General features: G+C 55.7%; 1 protein-coding gene across 2 annotated transcripts; it reads left to right on the forward strand.

Annotated features, from left to right (window-relative positions):
• MAPK8IP1 (mitogen-activated protein kinase 8 interacting protein 1) lies at positions 1-25,117 on the forward strand. 2 transcript variants are annotated; one of them, XM_083864457.1, is made up of 12 exons: positions 1-107; positions 7,257-7,362; positions 14,881-15,117; positions 18,698-18,779; positions 19,324-20,196; positions 20,810-20,885; positions 21,307-21,479; positions 21,761-21,870; positions 21,998-22,117; positions 23,150-23,220; positions 23,533-23,631; positions 24,073-25,117. In XM_083864457.1, the coding sequence occupies exons 1-12, from the start codon at positions 22-24 to the stop codon at positions 24,143-24,145; spliced, it is 2,106 nt and encodes a 701-aa protein (XP_083720583.1). In that variant the 5' UTR covers positions 1-21; the 3' UTR covers positions 24,146-25,117. The 2 variants fall into 2 exon arrangements, with proteins under 2 accessions (XP_083720583.1, XP_083720584.1); XM_083864458.1 differs by lacking the exon at positions 1-107 and adding an exon at positions 5,154-5,256.
• Positions 25,118-25,182: the final 65 nt, after the last annotated feature.

The raw sequence follows: 25,182 nt of genomic DNA on the forward strand, positions 1-25,182 counted from the left end.
CTGCATGGAGAGAGCCACAGAATGGCGGAGCGAGAGAAAGGAGCTGCATCCCCGCCCGCCTCCTCACCCTTCCTGGGGCTGCACCTCGCCTCGCCCCCCAATTTCAGGTACCGGCCGCCGTCCCCCCCGCGGAACCCTCTCGGGGCTGCCCCTGCCCCCTGCCCGGGGCAGCGCTCCCCATCTGCTGCAGCCCTCGCCCGCATCGCCGCGCCGGTCCCCTGCCTCCTCCGGCGCTTCTGCCCCCTCCCCGCGCATCCCCTCGGCCCCCCGCCCCAGCCATCGCTTCTGCCCCCCGCCCCAGCCACCGCTGAGCCCCCACCGCAGACATCGCTCCAGCCCCCCCCATGGCTGCTTAGCCCCTCCACCCGAGCCGTGTTGGCCCTCACCCCACACATACACCACTGCAGCTTCCCAGCCCCCTGCCTGGCCTCGTGTCCTCCTCACACCCCACTCCCGCCCCCTTCCCTGCCTTATCTCCTCTTCCAACACCTCTTCCTCATGGAAGAAAAAAGCTTCATCTCTCTCCCCTCCCCAAGGAAAGCCTTTTTCTAGCCCTTTCCTAGAAATCCCAGGTGCTTCTGCTTCCTTCCTGCCCCTGTGAAACAGGAACCCCAAGTGAGACGGTGGGAGAGTGCCAGGATTGATCTTCTTAGCAATACCAAGTGTTCCCATCGATTTGGGATGCAGGGGGCTGTGTCTTCACTGGAACCCAATGAGGTTTGTCCCAGGGACTTCCGATGGCGTGGGCCAGGCCAGGGATGCCTGGGGGTTTTGGAGCCTCTGGTGCCTGCTGAGGGTATCTCTGGGACAGGGATGTGCTGGGTGGGTAAGGGAGGAGCCCTGCCCCTGCCTGCAGGTGCGATGTTCACTTGCCATTAGGGGAGGCTCGCTGCTCCTGGCAGCCGTGCCCTCGTCAGCCATTGCTCTCTGCTTGCCTCTGCCACCCAGGGGTGCTGGGGGGAGCTGCCTGAGAAGGGGGGATGGTACCAGCTGCTTTGCATGCTGAGATTTTGGGTGGAAGGAAGGGGATAGTCTATACTTAGGACCACAGCTGAGATCTGTCAGGCCCAGCCCCTGAGGCTGGGGAACCCGTGGGTCCCTGTGAGGAAACAGATGGGTGCAGTCGAGCAAAGGAGGCGTTCAGACAATTAATATTTGAAGGGCTCTGCTTCTGGACCCCCTTTGCTCGTGGCTCCGTGTCTTTGGCAGCCGCCTCCTATTGCAGCGCTGCCTGTGAGAGCTGCTGGGAGCTGTTGCAACATGGCTGGTGTACCCTGCAAAGCCAGCGAATAAACGCTGCCTCTGGAATCATCCTCCATGGAGAGGGGGATTGGCCACCGAGCCGTGGGCTGGAGGCTGAGCTGCCGAGCAGCTCTGGGCCTACCACCTGGCTCTGTCCTGGATGTAGTGGCTGCCCCCTGGGCACCCTCCTGCTCCCCAGCAAACAGCCATGCCCTGGCAGGGAGAACGAGCTGCTGCTTCTTGCTGTGCCTCAGACCTTTGGAAAAGGAGCCCCTTGTGCTGCCAGCCTGCTCCAGGGAAGAACTGACCTCGTGAAGGGGGTTGTGCAACTGGGTGGAAAACTGGGGAATCGAGGCAGGAGTGCAAAATCTTCCCTGGGCACCAAGCTCAGGATGTAAGTGGAAGAAAATGCAGTGATGTGTCTGAGCCTGGGGCAGGGTCTGGCAGATCAGAGGTGATGTTGTGGCGGGGAGTGTCATGTGAGCAGGGAGCCATGCTTGTGAAACACTTACAAGCTGGGTTACGTGTCACAGCTTGGTTTGTGCATGTCCCAGGTCCTGCATTCCTGCTGCAGGGCTCAGTGAGGGGCTGTCCCCCGCAGATGATCCGGACCCAGCAGTGATGAGTGCAGTTCAGGGTGAAGGCTCAGAGCATGGCTGGCAGGGAGGTGAGCCCTGCTCTCTGCCCCTGCTTGCTGCCTGCAGGATGAGGTGTTTCAGATTTCTGCCCTTTGGTATGTGCACCTGCACTCCCAGCTCCAAGTGGTGACATGCCAGCCCAAGCAATAGGTGAGCGGTTGGCTTGAACTGAGGGGGCTTGGTCCTGGCCAGCAAGCAGACTGAAGCTCCCAAGAGACCAGGCATAGTGACCTGGTGGTGATGGTTTGCTGTTGTCCAAGAAGTGGGAGGAAAAGGATGGTGAGGTGATCCTCCTTTAGCCAGGAGGTCCTCCAGAGGTGTCTGTTCTTCATGACAAGAATAACAGCATTTTAGGAGACAGCAGTAAAAATGTCATTCTCATCCAGCCTCCCTGTTGTTAAGCTTCCCAAAGCCTTGCAGTGTGGTCTGTGTTCACTGGAGCTTCTTAACATCTTTCTCTGGGACACTGTGTTGCAGCTCCTTGCCCTGCCAAGAAGCTTTGCCAGTGCTTTGTGGCAGGCCTTCCTGTGGGGAGCTGTCTGCTTTAGGGGTCCCTCTACCCAGCATTAGAGTGGCAGGGAGGACTGGCACAGCTGGGGTGCAGCTGGATGCAGGGCCCTGCAGAGCCCACAGTGTTGCCTGTCCCACTGTCTGCAAGACTGTGGCTCTAATGTAGCTGGAACCTGGGATCACTCAGTGATCTGCTCTATCTCCTACAGCTTTCCCTGATAAAAGCAAAGGGCATCCACCTAGCTACTGGGCAGGAAGGCACCTAGGGAAAGAAACCCTTAGGGAGTTATTTCCATAGGTCAGGAGAGAGAGGAAACTACTCCACTATTCACACTTTTCCTGTCAGAAATCACAGCCCTTTGGGAAAGGAGGGGGTCTCTGGAGAAGAAGTTCTCTCCACCTTGTCGGGAAGTTCAAAGACTCACCTTCAGGCTGAGGCAAAAATCAGTTCTAGCATCGGGGTTTGTTTTATGTGTCTGTCGTGCTCATCTGGAGCTGTCAGCAAAGCCTGCTTGGAGGAAATGAATGAGCTGGGTGTCGAAATGGGGCTACCTGTCTTCTTGTGAGGGGAGACGAAAGGGTTGTCTTCCTCTGATGGGGAGAGAGAGGCGCCTTCACGTCGGTTTGAATAAAGCAGTCTCTGTGGCCATTGAGATGGAAGAACAAGAGAGGGGCCTGCAAATGTAGGTTGGGATTATTTTTTCCACCGGTGCTGGTTACAGGACTTGTACACAGCACCCAACAGCAGACTATCAGAGTATGGCTTGGGCAGCTGGGCTTGTTGGAGTGCCCAGCTTCACCCCGTCATGGTGCCCTGGCCAAACCCCTGCATGGAAAATCCTCTGCAGTGGCAGTGGGCTGACAGGGAATGGGGTCAAAAGAGGCACAACAACCAGGACTGTTTATAAGGCTGTTCTTAGGACAATCTGCTCCTGCCATGGGCAGGTAACATCTGCCTCTGTTCATGCACCCATGTGTGTACTCTTGCTCGCAGTTCCTGAGAATCCCAAGTCTATCCATTCTCATGCATACAGCAGGACTGCCCACCTTCAGGTGCCTCTTGGCACATCCTTCAGGAAAGCACTTGTAACCTGCAAGGACAGGGTTCTCCCACCCTCACAGATGGAGACAGACTCCCACGTATCTGTGATGCTATGGCCATTGGCAAGGGAAGTTGGCCAAAATACACATGTGGGTCCTGCTCAGGCTTTCATTGCCAATGATGGAGCTGAGAGGAGTCAGAGCTGTTTCCTTTTGCTGGTATTTTTAGCCTCTTTGAGAAGCAAGAGAGGAAGGAAGGGGTGTTTCCAGCACAGGGAGCAGAGGTGGGTAATAAGGAGCTTTCCTTGTATTTCCTAGGAAGTCCTGGAGCATCCATGTGAGAGGAGCAAAGGGCGCAAGTAATACAGAGATAGAGATTTCTTTATTTGTTGCATTAATTGAGGTTTCAAGCAGATGAGGTGCCTCCAGGCAGAGCTGATAGGGAAGATGGAGTCCTGTGTGCTGTTCTTGTGGGGCTGAGTGACAATTACCACAGTATCATGAGTGACATTCACCAGTGGTGTGGCACTGGTGGAGAGAGAGCTTGCAACAGGTTAGCTCAGCAGGGCAGTCCAGGCCCTGAGCTGGACTCCTGTGGACATTGCCCACTTTAACCTGTCTAGGAGCAAAGCTGGGTCGCAAGCAGGTGATAGGAGATGAATTCATTACTTGAAACTCCTGGAGTGGATGTCAGTGAGGGGCAGGAGAGCAGTGCTGTGATGGGTGGCAGTGGGAGTGACACCCCACTGTGTATCAGGGTGGGTGCAGCTCATGGGGAGGGGGATGCCCTGTCCCCATCTCAGAGTCATGGTGGGTGCCTCTCCTAGAGCTACTTTGGCTTCATCTTGATGAAGCAAGGAGTGAGTGGGTGTGAGAGGCATGGGGATGGTGGAGGATTATCTGAGGCCACTGTGCCAACAGTTTGTCAGCAACACCTCATAGCCCCTCCTGGGAAAGACCCCTATTTCCTTCAGCAGAAGAAGAGGGGTGGGAACTGGCAGAGCAGCCCACCGGGTATTTCTCTGGCCCTCAGCGTGGGTTAGAGGTTGGGGGACCTCAGGAATGATCCTGCCTGAGGCAGGAGTATGTCTAGGGTTTAGGTGGGGGCAGACAGGGAAGGGACAGTGCTGCTTAGCACTGCTTTATGTTGGCTGGGTTTGTCCCTTGGTGAAGGTGCTCCCCTCAGCTCAGAAGTGCAGCTGGCCATGACACTGGTCCCGCTGTGCTGGAAACACTCTGGCCTTTGCATCAGAGAGCGGCCTCACTCCACCTGGTGAGAAGCCAGACAGATGCTCCTGTCTGTGTCCCCCTGCTGTGGGGACAGCAATGCTGCAAGGGCAGGAGGAGGCCAGGTGCTGCAGGTTTCCATGATGGAGTTAGCAGATCCCCTCTGCCCACTGTGGGTGCTGAGGAGCTCAGTGCTGGAGCAAGACCAGGAGCCAGGCTGGCTGGCTGGCAAGCAGCGGCAGTCAGCATCCCCAGCAGAGTGCAGGGACTTGGCTCTGGCTCAGCTGGGGAGGTTATTTTTTTTTTTTTCCCTCCAGGACAGCTGATTCCATCTATTTTTAATGAGCTTCCCCAGGTTGCGCAGTGAGGATACAGAGCAGCACCACCAGCCACAGACTGCGACGGGGCAGGCGGAGAGGCAGCGGGCACCCGGGGCTCGGCTGTCATCTCCCTCGCTGCTCCCTGCAGCAGGTCTGGGGTTTTTTTGGTGTGGGAGTGTGTCCCCCAGTGAAGGGGGGTCCTTCTCAATGCAGCTGCCCTTGAAAATGGAGTCAAGCACCGAGGAGGAGAGCTGGCTGGAAGATCAGTGGGAGAAATGGTAGGGGACCGGCTGGACCTAGGGGAGGGGGGACTGTCCCGCGGGCATGCAGGGGAATGAGGGGCAGCCCCTTGCTCCTGGGCACATCACCCTTCTCTGTGAGTGATGGCCACAGGGCAGGAGCAAACTTGGCACGCAGTTGAGCCCAAAGTTTTCCTGGCTGCACAGGAAGCTGCGTGACAGCTGGGCACCAGAGTGGCAGAAGGTGTCTGGACACCTCCTGCTGTGCCCCATCATTGGCAGGCAGGGCCAGGCTGGGGAACCTGCTCAGCATCTCCCCATCCCCGAGGGCATGGACTGGGCTGCCTGTCCCCATCCTGGAGTGGGGGGCACTGCCACCCTGTCAGGCTGCTCCTGCAGAGCCAGGGAGCCCCTGGCAGCCCCTGGGCAATGTTGTGCCTCTTAGCAGGACCCCGCAGTGCTCACCCCACTCCCACAGCATGGCGGGCAGAGGCCCCGAGCATTAGCGATGGATGATGTCCCACCCCTGCGACCCGTGTAACCGGAGAAGAAATCAATTTGTGCTTTGAAGGTTCATCATGAGCCTCCTGCTCCGCGTTGCCTTCCTCCCATGGGCAGCAGGAGGAGATAGGCAAAGGAGGGTCCAGTCATCCCACCCTGTGCTGAAGGCTGTGTCCTTGCATTCCTGTTGTGTCTTGCAGGGGCTGCCTCCATGGGTATGGTTGTTGTTGTTCCAGTTGTCTTCACCCCAGGAGACCACTACTGGTGGGGTCCTCAGAAACACAGAGGGAAGGTGCTGCTTCCCCTGCTCCTTTCCCTCTCCAGGAGATGGGACAGGGGAGATGTTACCCCTCCATGGTACTGGGTTGGTGCCACTGCAAGGGGGAGCCCCAAGATGTGCAAGCAATGCTTAAAGTGGGAGTGGGAGCTCTGCAGGTCACAAAACACCATTCTCATTCCTTTCTCTCTGCACTGCTGGGGGCCAAGCCAGAGAGGGGTGATGGGCTTGGCATAGCCCTTTCACCCAAGTGTCTCCCAGCCAGAGGAGCTGGGAGCAAAGGGAAATGGTGGCAAGCAAAGCAGTGTCCATGGCCACTCCAGACAAAACTCAAGGATCTGAATAGGTTGGCCAAGGACTTTTGAGCTGGGCTCTTTTATTTACCCCTGTGGTAATGAATAAGTGAGAAGAGCATTGAGGTATCACCATGTTGAAATATTTTAATGCTCAGAAGCCAGGAGCATCTCACCACTCCCCCGGGGCTCATCAGCACATTTTCAGCTGCTAAAAGGATCTCTTGTTTTGAAGGGGTGTAATGAGTCTGTGTGGCTGGGGCTGACAGCCCGAAGGGACCCCTGTGGCCATGCAGACCAGCTCAGCAGCACCAATGTTCACAGGAATGCCCAGAGTCACCCTGGGGAGTGATTTTGGTGCAGAGGGAAATCGCTGCCCCCTCTCACTGCAGGCAGCTGGGCTGGGACATCCCTCCCAGCTGCAGCTCAGGGGCTGGTGGTGCCATGGCTGAGGGGTTTGCTGTGTTTATAAGTTCTGTGGGTCTCAATGTGGTCACCTGTCCCAGCAGGTCCATCCTCCAGCTGTGCCCTGTTGGGACCCCCAGCCTTTCCACTTCTTGTAACCCCAGCCTTTGCCCTGTTGGGTGTCTGTGCCCAGCTGAGACAATCCCAAAGGCTTCCTGGGATGGTGTGAGCAGAACAAACCTCCTGTGATAGGGGTGGCTGTACTGTCTGTTTCATGGTCTTTCAACCTGCATGTCCCTGCTGCCTTTGGTCAGGCAGGGACTGCTTTGGGACACTCTCCTTCTGCCTCCCAACAGCCATGGACCATGCCATGCCAAGCCCAGCCTTTCAATGGGGACAGACCTATCCCCACTGGGAAGGAGCTACCTTCCCAGTTTTTCCTCCTGGTAGAGCCTCTCCCAGGATGTCAGTGCTGCTCCCAGCACCACAGGCACCATGGCACCCTGCACCCTCCTGTCCTCCACTGGGGCAGTGGGTGACCAGGCCATCTCCACTCCCTCCAGGCTCACCCATGACATCAGCCTTGAGGAATTTGAGGATGAAGACCTCTCTGAGATCACTGATGAGTGTGGAATCAGCCTGCACTGCAAGGAGAGCCTGGCCACCCGGGTAAGTGTGATGGGGGTGGGCAGAATGTGCCAGTGGGGCTGGCAGAACTATCAGCCTACATGCAGGACCACCAGAACCCCAGACAAGTGATGCTTTCTCAAGGACCCCACTGCCATGCTCCAATCCCCTTTGCTTGGCAGTGCCCTTTCCTCACTCCAGCACAGTGCAGGTCCTTTCTGAACCAGCCAAACTCAAGGGACAAAACAAGCATTTTAAAGCCTCTGCATCTGGGTTCCCACTGTAATGTAGGGGCTGGAGTTTGTTCTTCAGGGATGAGCCCAAGGATTTGGGTGCAAATGGGGGCATGCCCCCATTTGAGCAGGATGACCAGTGAGTATCTGGCACTTGACAAGCATTCTCAGGAATCAAGGACAGTTGCAAGGTGGCACCAAAGGTCCCACCTGGGCTGCTCCTCTTGTCCCCACATGCATCCCTGGACCTGGGGGTGCAGCTGGGCTGGCATGTTTAGAGCTGTCTTCTGCTCACCCAAGGTGTTCTCTGTGGCTTGCTAGCTAGCTTTAGCTAGAGCTGTTCACAGGTCTTTAGGAGGCTGGAGACCTGGAGGCTCCTGAAACAGGGATGAGGGAGGTATCTCTGACGGCAGCAGGCAGCAGGTGGAATAAAGATGGGAGCTGGGAAGCCTATGCAGGTGCTGCAGCTGGGTCTCCCATCCATCTTAGAGCACGCTGTCAAGAACCTGATGGGGTTCACGCCACTGTCTGAACTTCCCTAGAAGGCCATGGGGGCAGAAATGTGGAGATAAATTGATAATTACTTTGCATTTGGAAATATGCAGGGTGTTAAAGGAAAAACCATGGCCTGAGCATTCTCACTAGCACTCAAGGAATCACACACACCACCTGAGACTTTTAACTGCTGGGGGCAGAGTCTCTTTGTAGCAGGCAGCTCCAGTAAGCTGACAGGTGCCCTTTTGGACCCCTCACTCAAACACACACTCACTCTAAGGCTGACTCTTCCTCTTTCAGGCTTGACCCTAGGTTTCCTGTAGCAAAGCCCCAGGCTCAGATTTTATAAAAATGAATAGTTTAGTGGTACAGCACCAGGTCAGCTCAAGCTGGGTGCCTGTGGAGAGGGACTCTGAACAAAGAAACCCCTGGGCAATTATACCCATACAACTCAAGCACCTACCCCTCAGAGACTCTCCATGCACCTCTTGGTCCAGTGGTGATTTTTGGGCTGGGGTCTTTTAACATCTTACTGGGTTCTTTCTCTGTGTCTTGTGCAGGCAGGCCATACACTGTTCTTATCTTGTGGAGTTACAGCTTCTGCTGACAGCTGGAGTCTCCTTGTCTTCTGGTTTGTACTTCTGGTGCACCTGCTCACTGGCAGAGCATGGGGAAATAAAAAAGCCCTAGGCATGGGATAAACACTATTCAGCAACAACCACAGCAGCATCAGTGTGTTATCAATGCTCCTCTTGTAAGAAAGACAAAACACAGCATTGCACCAGCTACTAGGAAAATTACTAGGAGAATTAAGTCAATTCTAGCCAAAAACATCTCTAGGTGTAAACTCACAGCTTGTGGCCCAAGGCTTTAGCAGATCCAGCTACTGATGCTAGGCAAGTAAAGCTGAGTAAACAACATAGTAGATCACATAGTATTATAACTCTGTGAACCCATTCTAACTCATTCTACTTAAAACTTATTTCTTTAAGCTAAGAACTAATACCTCTCAACACAGAGTTTCTGCATTTTGTCAATGTGTTTCATGCTAAAGGATGCCAAAGCTGGAGGAGCAGCCAAGTGGTTTGAGAATCATTCTGTCCCTTGGAGGGAATACTTCCTATGCAAAACTGATAAAGACCCAGCGAGGACAGGAAAGGCACAAGAATTTGTCGCAGATTTAAAATTAGAAAGTGAATTTGTGTCGTTTGGAATCCCTCACTGCAGGCAGGACGGTACAGGCAGACCTCATCTTTGGGAGGTGAAGGTATCTTGCTGTGCTCCTTGGTCTAATTTGTGACCTTCCCAGCAAAAATTTGTTTGTTCCCAGATAGGGGGCTACTGCTCAATATCTCTGCTCCAACTGCAGCCTCCTCCTGCTCTAGGTTGTTACAGCCAGACTTCCCTGGGACAGTCTGGGCTCATGGGCTGTGTATGCTGAAGGGAGGAGGGATAATGCTGCAGGGAAAACCAAGGGCAAACCTAGTGCTGGCCAGCCATGAGGGCACAGCCACAGTGAGGTCCTGGCATTGGGAAGATCCTCCTGCCTGCAGTAGGTGAAGCAGACAGAGACTGTGGGTGTGTTGCTGGATTCTTCCTATTACTCATCCCAGTTCACCACTGGTGATAGCACCACTTGGGCTTAGAGCAGGATTTATTTTTTTTTTTTTTTCTCTACAGATTGACAGTCCTTGGCTGAAGTTTGGCAGGGAGGGAAAGGGGCAGGGGGGACTTGCAGCTCAAGTGCTGCAGCCCTTCCTTGAGGGGAAGGAAAACCAATCTCTTTTGCCCATTTGAAACAGTTTACTCAGGGGTTTATGCATCCCTGTGCTGCAATACAGAGACCTGACCCTCAGTAGAGGGTTTGCTCAGGCTCTGGGAGCAAGCCCCATGCCTTCCCTGGAGACCGCTCAGAGCTGCTTTACACAAATGTCTGGGTGCACTGAGAGTCTGCTGGAGTGGGATGCGAGGCTGCCGTAGGGGAAGCAATGAGTTATTCATAAACACAGCAAAGGAGGAAGCTTATCATGCTCAGAAAAAAAGCCTGCTAAAAATATGTCCAAATGGTTTATATGGGACACGGAGGATTGCCCGAGGAGGAGAACCGAAAGTGGTGACAACAATGGCCGTGAGAGGGGCTTTTCAATCCCAGCATTGAAGGCGAGAACCAGGGAGCTTTCCAGGCTGATTGCCATCCAGAGCAAGCTTGGGGCGACAAGGTTGCAGGATGTGCCTGATGGAAGCAGTCAGGCCCAGAGGGAGCAGCGTGGCTGGGTCTGCGTGCAGCACAGCACGGGGCCAGCAAATCAGCCATGGCCAGCAGGCAGCAGCAGCTGGCTAATAACATCATGTGGGGCTGGCTAATGGCATCATGTGGGGGTGTCCAGTCAGGGATGCTGGGACCAGGGTGTCAGGGGCCGTGCTGATGTCCTGTTTGTGGCTTGTCCAGTGCCACTGCCACAGGGCAGCTGTGGTACATAGCTTGAAGGGTTGGCCCTGGTCTCCCCTGCAGGGCCAGGCAGCTGGTGAAAGCCTGGCAATGGAGCCATGTGAGGTGAAAGCAAGCTGCTGGCTCACTGGATCACACCAGAGCAGAGAGTGATGAGCAAGGGGGAAACAGGATCTGGAGGATCTGGGGAGCAGGGGCTGGAGTCATCCAGCTGCCCAGCAGCGAGTCTCTGGAGAGGTGGGCTGGCACAATAACCCAACACTGGCAAGGAGCAAGGGGACAAACCCTACCTGAGGGCTGCAAAGGTGACTGCTGGATGGGGATGATCTCTGACCTTGATGAGATGGGGGGTCTGGGCAAAGCTGATTGATGACAAAACCCTGTGGCAGGAACAGGCAGCTGGTGCAGAGGTCAACACCCAAACAGAGATGGGTTTGGGGGAATTTTTTGGTCCCAGAAAAACAAAGATGACCTCATTATGGGCTATTTTAGCAGCTCTTCAGAAATAGTGGCTCAGACACACAGAAACTGCAAGAAGGCGTAGACTGATGGTGTGCAAGAGGGAACTATCTACTGACAAGGACCACACCTCATGGATGAGAGACCATGTACTAAGAATGAGGAATAATACCACGTATGGCTGAAAAGAACCTTAATTTCAACAAGAAGTCCCCAGTGAATGAAAAGAGAGGTGAGATAGGCTGAGGAGAGGGCTTGGAGGAGGAGCAGAGGTGTCATTGGGGCTGTTGAATGGCAGGGCAGGAGGCCAGCTCAGAAGGAGCACGGGCCACCAGGATGAAGGACAGCCTCCACCTTGCAATGGCCACACTCAGGTGTGCTGAGAGGGTTGGTTACAATAAAAACGCCAGACTTGGGGTTTGGCCTTGTTTTAGTGGCTTGGAAATCTAGGGTGACAAACTCTGGTTTCAGCAAGACAGATCCAGCAAAGAGCCAGGCAGAGGTTGATAAAACTTTAGTGCCTCGTCTATTTTCTAGGAACTGTGGGAAATGGTTAATGCAGGAACAAAAGAAAAAAATTTAAAAAGAAATACCTCTCTTTGAAATACCTAAGAGCATGAAAACAAGCGCCCAAAGGGAAAAGAGCTGATGCAGGGCTGTGCTGAGCCTTCATGCATCTGCATGAAAAGGTCAGAAAGAGGCATGAAGAAACAGATATGTGGAGGAAAAAAACATTTTTTTCATCATCATAATAATGCTGGAAATGCCAGGGGCTTTCTCTTGATGTCCAGTTCCACTGATCCAAGTGTGCTGCTGCTGGCAGCTGCTCCCGGAAGGCCAGCGGGACCCACTGCAAAGAGGGAAGCCACTGCCATGAGCCTGCGATCCGGGGACTGCTGGGGAACTGGAGGTGTGGGCTGGGAGCAAAGGATAGGGCAGCAGGGTGGCTGCTTACTCCATGCAGCTTTTCACAGGCTGTCCCATGGAGCTGCCTCCGTGATCCATGGCCAGCTGTGGCTGTGCCAGGCTGGGGACAGAGAGGCTTCTCCTGGTGCTTTGAAGCCAGCCAGTGGTGGGGAGAGGGGGCACAGTTGTGCCTTCTGCTCAGCAAGTCCCCCTTGCTTCCCTGTGCTCACTCACATAATGCTTTTCCCAGCTGAAGGTTTTGCTGTTCCTCCTCTGACAGTGAAAGCTGCAAGAGTGGGGGAGCAGGGAAGAGACTTTCATTACTCAAACAACATCTTGCCTATCACTCCTCTCCTCTTGCAAGAGCCTTTCATTCCTAGGGAAGCAAGCAGCTTCCTCAGGTGGGCAGTAGTCCCCACACAGGGGATTCACCAGCTTAGACCAGTGCTCCAGGGGTGATCCTAGTACCTCTCAATTGCAGCAGGGTTCATTCTGCTCCAGCCCCCTGGAACCATGGATCACAACATTGGGACTGTCAGAGAGAGACCAGTTGCTAGGCACTGTGACTTTTTGCCATTGGGACAGCACCATGCAGGTGGGAGGTAGGATCAGTAGGAGCACACCAGCATCACATCTGTCCCAGGGATAGGTCTGTAAGGAAGCACAAGTGTCCCCGTGACTGCACTGGGGATGAGGTGTGCATCTTGTGTTCATCCTGCCGCAGGATTCGATACTGCTCTCCCACACACCCTAATGTCTCCCACAGGGTGAAGGGACTTTGAGAAGTCACCTCAGCATTGCATCTGCGCTGAGACATGAGCATGCTCAAGATGGCCCAGGTGACATGATTTTGTTCCTGGAGGGCTCCCAAGGCAGCCTGTTCTGGTGGGGCAGTGTCCTTGCAGTTAGAAAGGCTTCCTAATGTCTCGTCCCTGTCCTTGCTTTGCAGATCACTGCAGGTCTCACTCACACAGTAAGGTGATTGATTTCTGTGTGGTTTCAAAATCACTTTGTTGAGCTACAGGCCATAAATAATACCTGCAGTGGCTGTAGTTTTCTCCTAGCTTTTGAACCTGGAATGCTGCACCCCTGCTAGGGTGCCCTTTTCTTCAGAATGACACTGATTTCCTTTTTTGCATCCTTCCGGGACTTCTCCCTCTGTGAGTTTTCCAAGTGATTGCTACAGCTACAGGATTATGGAAAAAGCATCATTAGCAGTCTAAGTTGCATGTCACCAGCTGAGTGCAATACACCCACCTTGGCTAGGTATAACCTATTCAGTTAGCATTTCCCTCCAGTTCTTTTCCCATGCCTTGATTTCCTTGTTAAAATCCATGTGATTTGTCACAGACAGAAATGCAGAACTTGCGGCATGAAGGCTAATATGCAAAACAAGGGATTTAAATGTTAAAAGCCTCAAGAGGACAAGTATCAGTGGCAGTGCTTCTCCAGTTGCTCACCCATTGCTGGACTTCAGCAGAGACACTGGGGGGAAATGACTCCCATGAGAGGGTTTGTATTGTGCCTGCAGTGGGCAGAGCCCTGTCTGTGCTGGCTTTTGTCTGACAGTTCAGGAGCTGGTAGCAACAAGAGCTCTTGGAGTGGCTGCCAGGGCTGCTGGGGCTGTTCCTTATGACTCGAGGGACAACCTCCATGCAGCTGGAGGCATGGATACTATTCAGCTGGAAAAATCCACCCTTCCCCACCTCTGCCTGCTGACAGGCTTGCAGTCACCACAAACAGCTGATAAAAAAGGGAATTCAACTCAATGATGCCAAGTTTCTGCCTTTATTGCTGGCTGCCCCAACTTGTGCATGTGCAAGCTCCAGTTAATGCAAGGAGGGGGCCTTGGGAAGGAAACCACTGACCTTTAAACACACACAGGGGGGACACTGGGGCCTCTTTGCCCAGCAACACAGCCACAAGGAGTGTGGTGGCTCAGCATTTGGGCACAGCCAGGCTGGTGGGATGGGACACCTGCCCCTCACAGTCCCCACAGGCCACAGTGGCCATCCTGTTCCAAAAGGGTGCAGGGAAAAGAGTGGAGCTGCCTCCAGCCAGAGCACAGCCACCACCAGCAGGTGACTGGGGAGCCAGTGCAGAGCATCCCTCCCGTATGGCCTCAGGTCCAGGTATAAGCAAATGCAAGAAGGCTTGTCCTAGATGGGTAAGACAAGGGGGAAGGAGCTGCTGGTCCAAGTGGACATTGCAGGGAAGGAGGAGCCTGACTCCTTTCAGAGGTGTACTGTGAAAATTTCAACCCCATAGAGAGAAAAAGTAGTAGTAGTGCAGTACATGGTGCCAGTACCCAGCGTGGTGGTGGGTTCGCCATCTGTGAGGATGTTCAGGTGTGATGGACAAGAGCCCAAGTGACCTGCTCCAGGCAGGGGGTGGACCAGGTCTGAGCAAACTGGTTATATGTTTGTATGAGTCCCAGCTGCCAGGACAGGAACCAAGAAAAGACACAGTCTGCCTTGGAAGGAGGAATCATAGGGCACCCCCGGCTGAAAAGGACCTCAAAGGATCACCTGGCCAAACCTTGTGTGGGAAAGGGAGTCTGGGTGAGACGATCTAGCACACACACTCACTCTCTAGCGGCAGCTTGAAAATCTTCAGAGATCAGGACTCTACCATTTCCCTGGGGAGGTTGTTCTGCAGAATGGTTGTTCTCACTGTAAAAAAAAAAGAAAAAATGTCCTTGTTATGTCGAGATAAAACCTGGGTGTGCACGTTTGTGTGCTGTGTAGCGAATGTGACGGCTGCACGTACCTGCAGACAGACACCTGCCGGGGATAAATAACGTGCTTGGGGGAGCCCGAGCACTAAGGGAGGGAGGATGCTGCCCACACCTGCCCGGGGAGGAGGGGAGGGGGCTCCCCGGCTCCGGGAATAACATCGCTGCCCCTTTAAAAGGCAGCGGCGGCGGGTGCCGATGCGGCGGCCCCGGCCCCCCTGCCCGGCCCCGGCGGGAGGCGCCCGTCCCGTCCCGCCCGGTGGCCTGATCGCTAATCCCGGCAGGGCCATGTGAGCCGGGCGGGCGGCGCGCCCCGGGCGGCGGGCGGCGGGGAGGCCAGCCGGCTGCAGGCCGAGATGCTCCAGCTCGACCTCATCGACGCCGCGGGGGACACGCCGGCCGAGGAGCAGACGGCGCCCGAGCCGCTGCAGAAAGAGCCCCCGAAGGCCGGGACCACCGAAGTCTACAGGCCGAAGCGACCGACAACCCTCAACCTCTTCCCGCAGGTGCCTCGCAGCCAGGTGAGGCGGGCCGGGGGATCGGGGCGGCCGGGTGGGGCGGGGGAGGAAGGATGCTCCCGCCGCCCGCACGGGGCTTTTGTCTCGGGCCGATGGAAGGAGGGGGAGGGAGTGGAAGGGGATGGTGGGGCTCGGCTGGAGGGGTGGCCGCCCCCGCCATCCAGAGGTTCCTTCTCAGGGCGAGCCGGAGGGAGTGACCTGCGGGCCCGGGGCTGCCCGGGTGCCGGGGACCTGAGCATCCCAGCATTGCGCTCGGCGGGGGTTCTTGGAGCGGGCTTAGGGGCCGGGTGGGTCCTTTTTTCATCTCTGCTGCTGGGGTGGAGAGGGAGCACGCCAAGAATGGTGTCGGGACTGAGCTGTGCCCCAGCAGGGTCCGGGTGGCGGGGCAGAGAGCCATGGGGCAGGGGCAGGGTGGGAGCTGCGAGGGGCCCCCGTGGGATGGGGAGCAAACGAGGCGTGGATACCGAACGCGTGAATGAGCCATCGCGGGACGGGGCACCACACCAGGGCCGGCACCAGCAGCTGGCTGGGCTCCAGCTGCCCCGGGCTGGGGCAGCACCAGCTCTGGGGCAGGTTGGTGATACCAGGTGCCACCATGGCTGGCAGTGGGGACCTGGTGGCCTCGGTTCCTGAGCGGTGGTGCCTGGCAAGAGAAGCATTAATGTCAGAATCCCGTATAAAATCTGAGAGACAGAAAAGCAACGCCCAAAATGGTGGCCAGGAGGACAAGGGGGTACTGTTGTCTTGCTCGTGCTCAGATTTTGTAAAGATCTTGGATGGTTTTAGCCAAGACTGCCTGGCCCACACAGCCGTGGTGTTACCGTCACCCATGGGGTGGATGATGTTTTGGTGTCCTGCATGTTGACCCCCCCCAGGCAGGGCTGGAGTCCCTTTGCTCTGTCGCTTCTGCAAACTTTACAAACCCACGCAAAGTGCGCGACGTGCGGGGCTATTTTTGCCACCCTCCTCCATTCAGCTCTGCCTTCTGCCAAGTAGGAGGATTTTCGTGGCGGTGACGTTCAGCCGAGGAGCATGAAGTGAGAGGCAGGTGTCCCCGTGGGTGACAGATGGGGAGTAGTCGGAGCTGGGTGTCACCAGCCCAGCACTGGCAGCTGATGCCAGCTCTCTGCCTGAGGCCATGGGTGGGAGGAGGAGGAGGAAGGCACGGAGCCAAGGATAGGAGCCCGCAGGCAGCTGGCACCAGGGACAAAGGCGGCAGGGCTGGGGAGGCGGGGGAGAGCTCCACTGAGCATAATGGACAAGGGGACAGCAGCAGCCTTGTCCCACCCTGTGCAGGGACCCCGAGGAGCAAGTGGTATGTGGCAGCCACATCCAGCTGGGGGAGGTGGGGAACAGCAGGGCCCTCTCCCAGACACTTGGTCCCTAGCAGTGTCCGGGGGTGGGAGCAGGTGTCTGGAGAGGGCTGGGATTGGGGGGAGTTGCAGAGACAGTAGGCTGGGAAGGGGAAGCTGATAGTCCCCTTACCAATGCAATGTTGGAGGCTGTGGAGCTCACTGGGAGGCATGGGCACAGCTGAGCTGAGGACATGGGGAATGGGAGAGGGGGCTTTGCTGCAGGTGGCGATGGGAGCCTGGAGCCAGCAGGGATGGCGGTGTGGCTGGCCAGGTAGGATAGTGCTGTTAGTAGGATCTAGGGAGAAGCTGGCTGTAAGGTGCTTGGGGTTCCTGTTCTGGATTCCTTCCTCTAGCCAGAGGCACTTTCTCCCTGTCTACATGTGGTGCTCTGGAGAGAGGACAGGGTGCAGGGCATCCCTTGGAGACCAGCCTGTAATCTGTTTCCACTTGTGTGAGACACTGCATCCTCTTTCCCTGCACAGCTCCCTTCTCCTACCAGTAGTCAGAAGAGGGACCGCGGCCTTGCATTCTCTCTTGAATGCCTAGCTGGGGCACCAGGCACTCTGGCAGAGAGGGTGTTCACAAAGCAAGGCATCATCCCACCCCCTGCTCTTGTGGGGCCAGGATTCAGCCTGGTGATGCCTCAGCTGCTGCTGGGCACTCTATGATCATCATCCCAGGCAGGTGACATGGAAATGGTGAGAGGAATATACCCAGCTTCCCAGAGGGCAAGAAACAGCTTTTGTGACTGGCTAGGTTCATCTTCTAAGCCTTTGTGAATGCCTCTCCACCCTGGCAGGGCATTACAGACCCCTGAGTGCTCTGGCCCTGTGGGGACGGGTGTGCTCAGTGGGCTGTGCCTGCTGCATTGCTGCCTCCTGTCCCAGTCCAGGCAGCCAGGCTGGCCTTGTGTGTGCTGGCCCCATGGCACTCTGCACGCAGAGGCCATCACTCTGACAGCTTGCCTGGCCCACATCCTGGCCCACCATGTCCCTGGGAAAGGCTAGCAGGGACGTGCTGTTATTTGCCTTGGCACAGGAGGGACTCATGGAGGCCAAGGTGGGAGGTTGCCAAAGCTCTGTGAAAGGGGTCTCTCCCATGCCACACGGAGGCAGGGATTTGGCAGGCATGGTTCAGCAGTGTGTGACATGATGGAATTTTGGGGCAAAGGCTTCCTTCATGTCGGTGGGGAATCAAAGTAAGGACAGGGCAATTCCTGTGCTGCTGGGAACAGCTGTGGATTGGTGATAAGGCCGTGAGAAAATCCAGGGAGTCCCAGCAGGGCTTTGGTACTTAAGCAAAAACTAATAGTGGAAAATGCCACTGCTGCAGCTGGGACAGAAATACTCAGTTCCCCGTAGGAGGGGCTGGGAGAGTGCAGCCAGGGAGAACTTGGGGATGGAGGAGTGGCTGAGGGCTGGCACTGCACCAGGCAGGATGTCACACCTTGCGGAGGCGAGCAGGGAGGACTTGTCCCCCATCTGCAGGAGGGCCCTCATTAGAGAGGACTTGGTGTGCTTTGGTCCCCGGGTCTTGCAGCGAGGCTGAGTGCATGTTCCCTTGTGCAGGTGCATGGCTGCCCTGCCAGGGCTGGGCAGGCAGGGCACAGCACCCACAGAAACTCGCCCAAGCATGGGGAGCATGGATGGCCTGATTGTGCCCCTCCTCTCCAGCTGCTCAGGATTGACATCTGCTAGTGAACTGTATATGTGTGTGTGCATGTATAATTTGTGTACACACACACTATCTTTGTATGCCCTTGTATACACCCAGTATGGATGTCTCCAGGGGCAGGCATTAGTCTGTCCAGTAGCTGGCTTCCAGCTGAGTAGCACCACAACACCTGGTCCTTGGGATTTCCCCCATTTCATCAAGCTGAGTGGTTAGAAGATAGGCAGGGCCAGCAGGATGGGAGCAAAGCATGCAGGCAGACTCAGGTCTTGAATTTTTGTCATGGGACTGTCCAGCTATGGGCTTCTGCAGCCAAGTTTCCGCTGGTGGATGAATGCAGCCCAGCTGGCTCCTTGCCCACCCTCCTTCAGCCATCATGCCAGCTCTTGCAGCAGCAGCATGGTGAGATGTGGGGCTGGCAGGGGGTCTCCTTGGGCATCATACACCCCAGCATACCCAGCTGAGCGGGGTGCTGTGGACCCAGGGAGGAATGGGTGCTGCCCTGCCACATGCTGTTTACTGTTTGGGCTATAAGGCAGCTTTGTTCTTCTCCTCAGGACACTCTGAATAACAACTCTCTGGGGAAAAAGCACAGTTGGCAGGAGCGGGTGTCCCGGTCGTCGTCCCCTCTGAAAACGGGTGAGTTCTCAGGCTTTTGGCCAGGGACAGCTCCTTGCACCCTTTCATGGTGCTCAGGAGCCTGAGGCAAGTGGTGCTGGAGCAGGAGGTTGGGGAAGACATACCACATGGATGCAGGGTGCATGTTTGTCTTGCTCTCTACAATTACCTGAAAGAAGATTGTTAATGAGCTGGGAGTTGCTCTCTTCTCCCAAGTAGCAAGCAGTAGGGCAAGAGGAAATAGCCTTAAGTTGCAGCAGGGAAAGTCTAGATTGGATATTAGAAAAAAAGGTCTTCATTGAAAGGTTGATCAAGCACTGGGAACAGGGAAGTGCTGGAATCACCGTCCCTGGAAGTGTTCAAAATTGCGTAGACATGGTGCTTAGAGACATGGTTTAGTGGTGGACCTGACAGTGTCAGTGGTGGGACTTGAGAATCTTAGAGGTTTTTTCCAACTTAAACGATTCTGTGATTCTGTGAGTGTGGGTGGCACCTCTGGACACCTTCCCTGTCAGGGAGCATCCCCCTGTGTGTGGCTGTCTATGCTGCTCTCCTCTCCCTACAGGTGAGCAGACCCCTCCCCATGACCACGTTTGCCTGAGTGATGAGGTCAATCACCAAAACAGCACAACCTCCACCAAAGACCGGGGCACATCCACGGAGAGCCCGTGCCGGCGCACAGCAGCCACCCAGATGGCCCCAGCCTGCGTTGCCTCGTCCCGGCCGCCCGAAAAGCACCAGGCCACTGGCCGGGCCCCGCCACACGGTGCCAGCGTCGTGGTGGTAACCAGGGGCCCCGAGGCCCACCGGGACCGCATCCGCTACCAGACGGATGTGAGGCTGGAGGCCACAGAGGAGATCTACCTGACGCCTGTGCAGAAGAACTCGGACCCCCTGGAGGCTGACAAGCCGTTCCTGTCTCAGTCCAGTGAAAACCGCATGTCCATCAGCTCTGACATTGACACCTCCAGCTATTCAGCCCTGGCAGGGAAAACCAACCCCTCCATCAGCGAGGAGGATGAGGTGCTGGACTACATGTCCTCCCCTGACAAGACAAACCTGCCCAGGGCCTCCTGTGGTGGTGGGAATGGTGGCTCCCGGCCAGGGCACAACCTTCAGAGAGCCTCTGTGAGTTCAGACACCAGTGCCCTCTCCTATGACTCTGTCAAATACACACTGGTGGTGGATGAGAATGTGCAGCTGGAGCTGGTCAGCCTCAAGCAGTGCTACTCAGGCTACAGTGATGAGAGCGACTCGGCCACAGTCTATGACAATTGCATCTCTTCACCCTACGAGTCGGCCATTGGCGAGGAGTATGAGGAGGATGCGCTGAAGCGTGACTCAGTCTGCCTCTCCGAGGACTCCACCCCCGAGGCAGACATCCACTTCTCCAAGAAGTTTCTCAATGTCTTCATGAGTGGTCGGGCACGCTCCTCCAGTGAGTGCTGGGCACTGGGGGGAGGTGGGCTGGTGGCTGTCTGCCTGGGCAGCCCTGCCTGTCCCTGGCACACACTCAGGAGATGGGAAGCCACCAGCAGCATTGAGCCCCAGTTCTGCTTGCTGCAGCCTGTGTTTTTTCCCTAGTGGTCCAGGAGGCATGATGGGGCTTGGAAAAACTTTGTGAGTGTCTGGTGGGGGTGGCAGTAGGTGTTTGAGGCTTCTCATTTGGCTTGCCCAAGATATGGCCGTGCTGAGGGAGAGGCTAAGTGAGGTCACAGGGGACCATCATATTCCTGGCATGTCACACTCCTCTCCAAGCTCAGAAGAGCACTGGTGGCATGTTCCAGCAGGCAGGGTTTCCCAGTGTGGATGGTCCCATGCAGGTGTCACAGCTGTTTGTGTTGGTGCAGGGAGGTCTTGTTCCCAGTGGGGACTGATGGGCAGCAGCACTCCAGCTCCAGCCATGTCTGTCCCTCCTATGGTGTTGCATGGCTTTGTCTTGGATGAGCCATCCTGCAGGAGCCTCAGCAGACAGCTTGGCCCATGTCTTTCTCTTGGCTGTGGTGCTGATCCCTCAATGCTGACATGTCCTCCTCTGCCTTTTTCCCCAGGTGCTGAGTCCTTTGGGTTGTTCTCCTGCATGATCAATGGGGAGGAGCAGGAGCAGACTCACCGTGCTGTCTTTAGGTGAGCTTGCAGGCACAGTGTCCCCAGCCTCTATCAGGGCAAAGCTGGTGCTGCACCCCAACCAGGGTGGGGCCAGCACAAGCCCCAGTGTTTCCAGTGTGGGAAGCCCTGGGGAACAAACCAGTGCCTGTAGCTCATGCCCTGCCCAGGAGCAACATTTGCCCAGGCTGCTTCATGGGCAAGACCTCCGAGGGCCATCAAGGCGGCTGAGGAGCAGCCTGGGTGGTGCAATAGGGGTTACCCTTACGTTAGGTGCCAGGATGCTGCTGCCTGTTGACCCCAAACCTCCTCCAGTGCTTTATTTAGCATGTCAGGTCCCCATGGCTACCAGGGCACTGCCTGGTTTGGTGGTGGGTGCCCCAGCAGTGTGCCAGTGAGAAGGCCACCAGCACTGCTAGCCAGCCGGTGCCTCTCTGCCCAGGTTTGTGCCTCGCCACGCTGATGAGCTGGAGCTGGAGGTGGATGATCCTTTACTGGTGGAGGTGCAGGCAGAAGATTATTGGTACGAGGCCTACAACATGCGCACAGGAGATCGGGGCATCTTTCCTGCCTACTATGCTATTGAGGTCACCAAGGACCCAGACCATGTAACAGGTACCAAGCCTCTGTGTGCAGCCTGCTGATATCCCCAATTTGTACCACATCCTCCCTGCTGAGCTGTCTGGTGCTGAGCAGGGGGCTGGGGGGAGGACCAAACTGGGCATCCATCAGGGAACAATAAGCAGGTTCTGCTGTGATGCTGGGAGTTGGTACCTTGTGTTGAGGGAAGTTTTTCCTGGGCAAGGAAAAGCACAGGAGTTGGAAGATGGAGAGGGGAGGTGGAGCACAGCCCTGTGCCACCAGAGATGATCCCTGCCATGTGCTCTCTTTTCCAGCTCTGGCCAAGAGCAGTGACTGGGTGGACCAGTTTCGGGTGAAGTTCCTTGGCTCTGTGCAGGTTCCCTACCACAAGGGCAATGATGTGCTCTGTGCGGCCATGCAGAAGGTAGTGTCCCACTCCATCCCAGGGAGCAGGAGAGCCTGCTCCTCCTGGCTGCAGGGCAGAGCCTCAGTGGGGAATCATCATCACTGCTCACAAGTTCCACAGCTTTGTCTCTCTCTCTCTTTTGCAGATTGCCACCACGCGCCGCCTCACTGTGCACTTTAACCCACCCTCCAGTTGTGTCCTGGAGATCAGTGTGCGCGGGGTCAAGATTGCTGTGAAAGCTGACGACTCCAAGGAGCACAGCAAGGTAGTGCCCTGCTCCCTGCTCATCTCATCCCTTCCCTGATTGCTGCTCTGAACTGCCTCGTGCCCTCTGTGCTACAGGCCATGATTGCATATTAGAATTAAAGGTCTCCACCCCACATCTGAGGGTGTGAGAAACACCATCATCAGCATTTTAGGCCCGTCATTGAGGTCCCCCATGCCTCACAAGGCCCCAGCTCTGGGCAGTACTGCCAGCTGATGCTCTCACAGCTGCCAGGCACATCACTGTGCTTCGAGCTGAGCTGTACCCGGTGATCTGTCAGCTGCTTCTAAACCTTTCTGCTACTATTTTGGGTGGTGTCCTCCAGATCTACCCTGTAATCTCTTTATCTGGCAAGGGCAGGCTGCTGATTAGCATTCTGCATAAGTAGCCTAGTAAAGCACATTGGGATGCTGAGCAGAGCAAAGTGAGGGCTTTGCAGCAAGCTGTTGGGAAACCTCTCTTCCAGCTGGGGGATAGGAATAGCTCATGGCTCTGAGTGCTGTGACAGAGCTGGGCTGAGGTTTCTACAAATCTTGCCTGTATCTAGAGTTTGCCATCAACTTAGTTGCACTTTAGACTTGTATAAATAAGTTTTCATTTCTGGCTGGGACCCTTTGACTTCCAGGCTTGAATTGACTTGTTTAGTTCTAAGTCATCCGTTCATTTTCTGTGTTACTGGTGTTTCTGAGAGCCTTTTTAGTGGAGAAGGAGGGTTGTGTGTGCTGGTGAACAGCAGCACTGACTCTAGCCTGAGTACAGTCTGACTCAAGGCCTCCAGGGAGATCCTGCAGGAGCTACTGGCGGTAAAGGCAGCTGGGGTGAGAGCCAGCTGGGCTGCCTGGAAAAGCTCCCTTTGTTCAGGTGCTTGGAGCAATCCTGAAACTGCTGCTCATAGCAGTCCAGGATTAGGCTTCAATTAAGTTCACTCCTCAGTCTCCAAGTGCTTATTTCCAGTGGCCAGAGACCAGATGCACTGCAAGAGATGGGGAGAAAAGCTCTGACAGTTCCCCCCTCTCTTTCTCTCTCCCCCAGGTAAACAAGTGTAGCCATTTTTTCCAGCTGAAGAACATTTCCTTTTGTGGGTACCATCCAAAGAACAACAAGTGAGTAACAAAGAAGTGTAGTGCAGCTCTCAACACCAGCAGCTCAGCTCTCTGGGGGTCGCACAACTGGGGCTAGGAAGGAAATAAGAGGTTTCCCAGAGCCCAGGTTGAAGGGCTTCCCTTCCCCTGTGAGCCCAGTGCTGCAGCTCTGGGCATGGGCTATGGCATGACCCTGGGGTGACCACCAGGATTTATTGGGAGAGTTTCAGGTCCCAACTCTCTATGCTTAACTGTGGATACACCTCAGAGATGCTCGGGTACCTGTGCCTGCTGGTCTGCTGGTCCAGTGACATCCACTTTCTTTGCCCTTAGATATTTTGGGTTCATCACCAAGCACCCTGCTGACCACAGATTTGCCTGTCATGTCTTCGTCTCGGAGGAGTCCACGAAGCCACTGGCGGAGTCTGTAGGGTGAGTCCTGGCTGGACAGGGAAGGCCTCTGGCTCATAGAGGGCAGGAGGAACAAGACAGCCAGCCTGAATCCTGCCATCTCCCCATACATATGGGGCTTGGACCTGGCCCCAGGCTGGCACCTCTTCCTCAAGTGAGATGCTTGGCATGAGAGCCAGGGCTGACAGGGCTACAGGCATCATATTCCTGACAGTACTGGAACAAGTCCCAGTGCAAGGGTTTGCAGGCAGATGGCTGAAAGTCATGCACTGTGCAGGGAATCAGGGCAAGGATGGAGACCCTGTGGCTCTGATGGCAGCTCTGGGGCTAAAGGAGAAAAAGTCAGAGGTTGGGGGGTCAAATAGGCCACAGGGTAGGGAGCAAAGGTCAGGATGGAAACAAGGATCTATAATTGCCCTGTGAGGAGGCTGCTGCTAAGCTTTGCCTGGTGCTGTGTTGCAGGAGGGCTTTCCAGCAATTCTACAAGGAGTATGTGGAGTACACGTGCCCCACAGAGGACATCTACCTGGAGTAGGGGCTGGCACAGGCACCTCCTGCACAGCCAGGGCTGCAGTCTCGCCCCTTCCCCGTGTCGTGCATGGACAAGAGCTGCTTTGAGCCTGGAGGAGGAGCGGGCCCGGGGCAGGGCTCCCCAGGGCACGGAGCGCCGCCTCTTTTTGTGACTCCCCTTCCTTGGGCTGGGGGGACGGGAGGGGGGAGGGCTGGACAAATTGTGTTTATTGTACAAAATACTCTTAGTTTATTCTATTGGAGAAGCACCCGTTGGGTGCCCTGCTTGTGAGCAGTTGGTGGGGGCAGTAGTGTGTTCGTGCCCTTTCCAGCTGCAGGCTGGGGTGACGGTATCTCCTCTTTGTGACATGGCACAGCTTCCCGTCACATCCATCTGAGGTGACTTTTAATTGTGGTGGCAGAGTCAGTCTCTTGCAGTATGATGACACAGCAGCTACAGAAAACAAGACCCACATGCTGGCTCCTGCCTGGGAGATGGGTTCACCTCCCTGCCAGGCCCTGGGGAGATGGCTGCTAGGCAGGGGTGGCAGAGGAAGCCCCAGTATCTCCTCTGCCAGAACCAAAATGAGATGAGACAGCTTACCTCTGCCTCTGTCCCCATCCCCACCCCTTCCATCTTGTGTCCATGCCCTGGGGATGGAGAAAAATTCCCCTTATACCTCCCTGCAGTAACTATACCTTTGGGAGGGAAGCCTTTCTCTGCCTCTTTCCCCTCTCCCCCAAGCTGCAGGTGGCAGAGGCAGGGCAGGGGCACCCCAACTCAGTGGGGCTCAGCCCCTCTGTGAAGCTGGGTGTATGCCCAAAATGGAGCAAGGAAGGGCTAAAGGCTGCAGGGAGCTGTGCGAAGCACCAGGGAGGTAGAAGAGCTCTCCCGGTCCCAGTCCCTGCAGCCAGTGATCTCTGTGCTTCAGCTGGATCTGCTGTGATGGCAACAACTATTAAATATGATGGTTCATGGAGCAGAGCTACTGTGCTGTTTGTTTCCCACTACAAGGGGTTTGGGCCCTGCCTCCATCTTTCCTTTGGGACCCCAAGAGGAGC

Source organism: Zosterops lateralis, assembly GCF_965231275.1.
Source record: "Zosterops lateralis genome assembly, chromosome: 6".
In the NCBI taxonomy this organism is placed as follows: Eukaryota; Metazoa; Chordata; class Aves; order Passeriformes; family Zosteropidae; genus Zosterops; species Zosterops lateralis.

Bases quoted from the DNA above. Each gene is read 5' to 3' on its own strand.
- MAPK8IP1 (XM_083864457.1), top strand. From the start codon at position 22: ATGGCGGAGCGAGAGAAAGGAGCTGCATCCCCGCCCGCCTCCTCACCC. The intron at 20,197-20,809 runs GTGAGTGCTGGG...CTTTTTCCCCAG, and splicing joins TGGTCGGGCACGCTCCTCCA to GTGCTGAGTCCTTTGGGTTG. The intron at 23,221-23,532 runs GTGAGTAACAAA...CTTTGCCCTTAG, and splicing joins TACCATCCAAAGAACAACAA to ATATTTTGGGTTCATCACCA.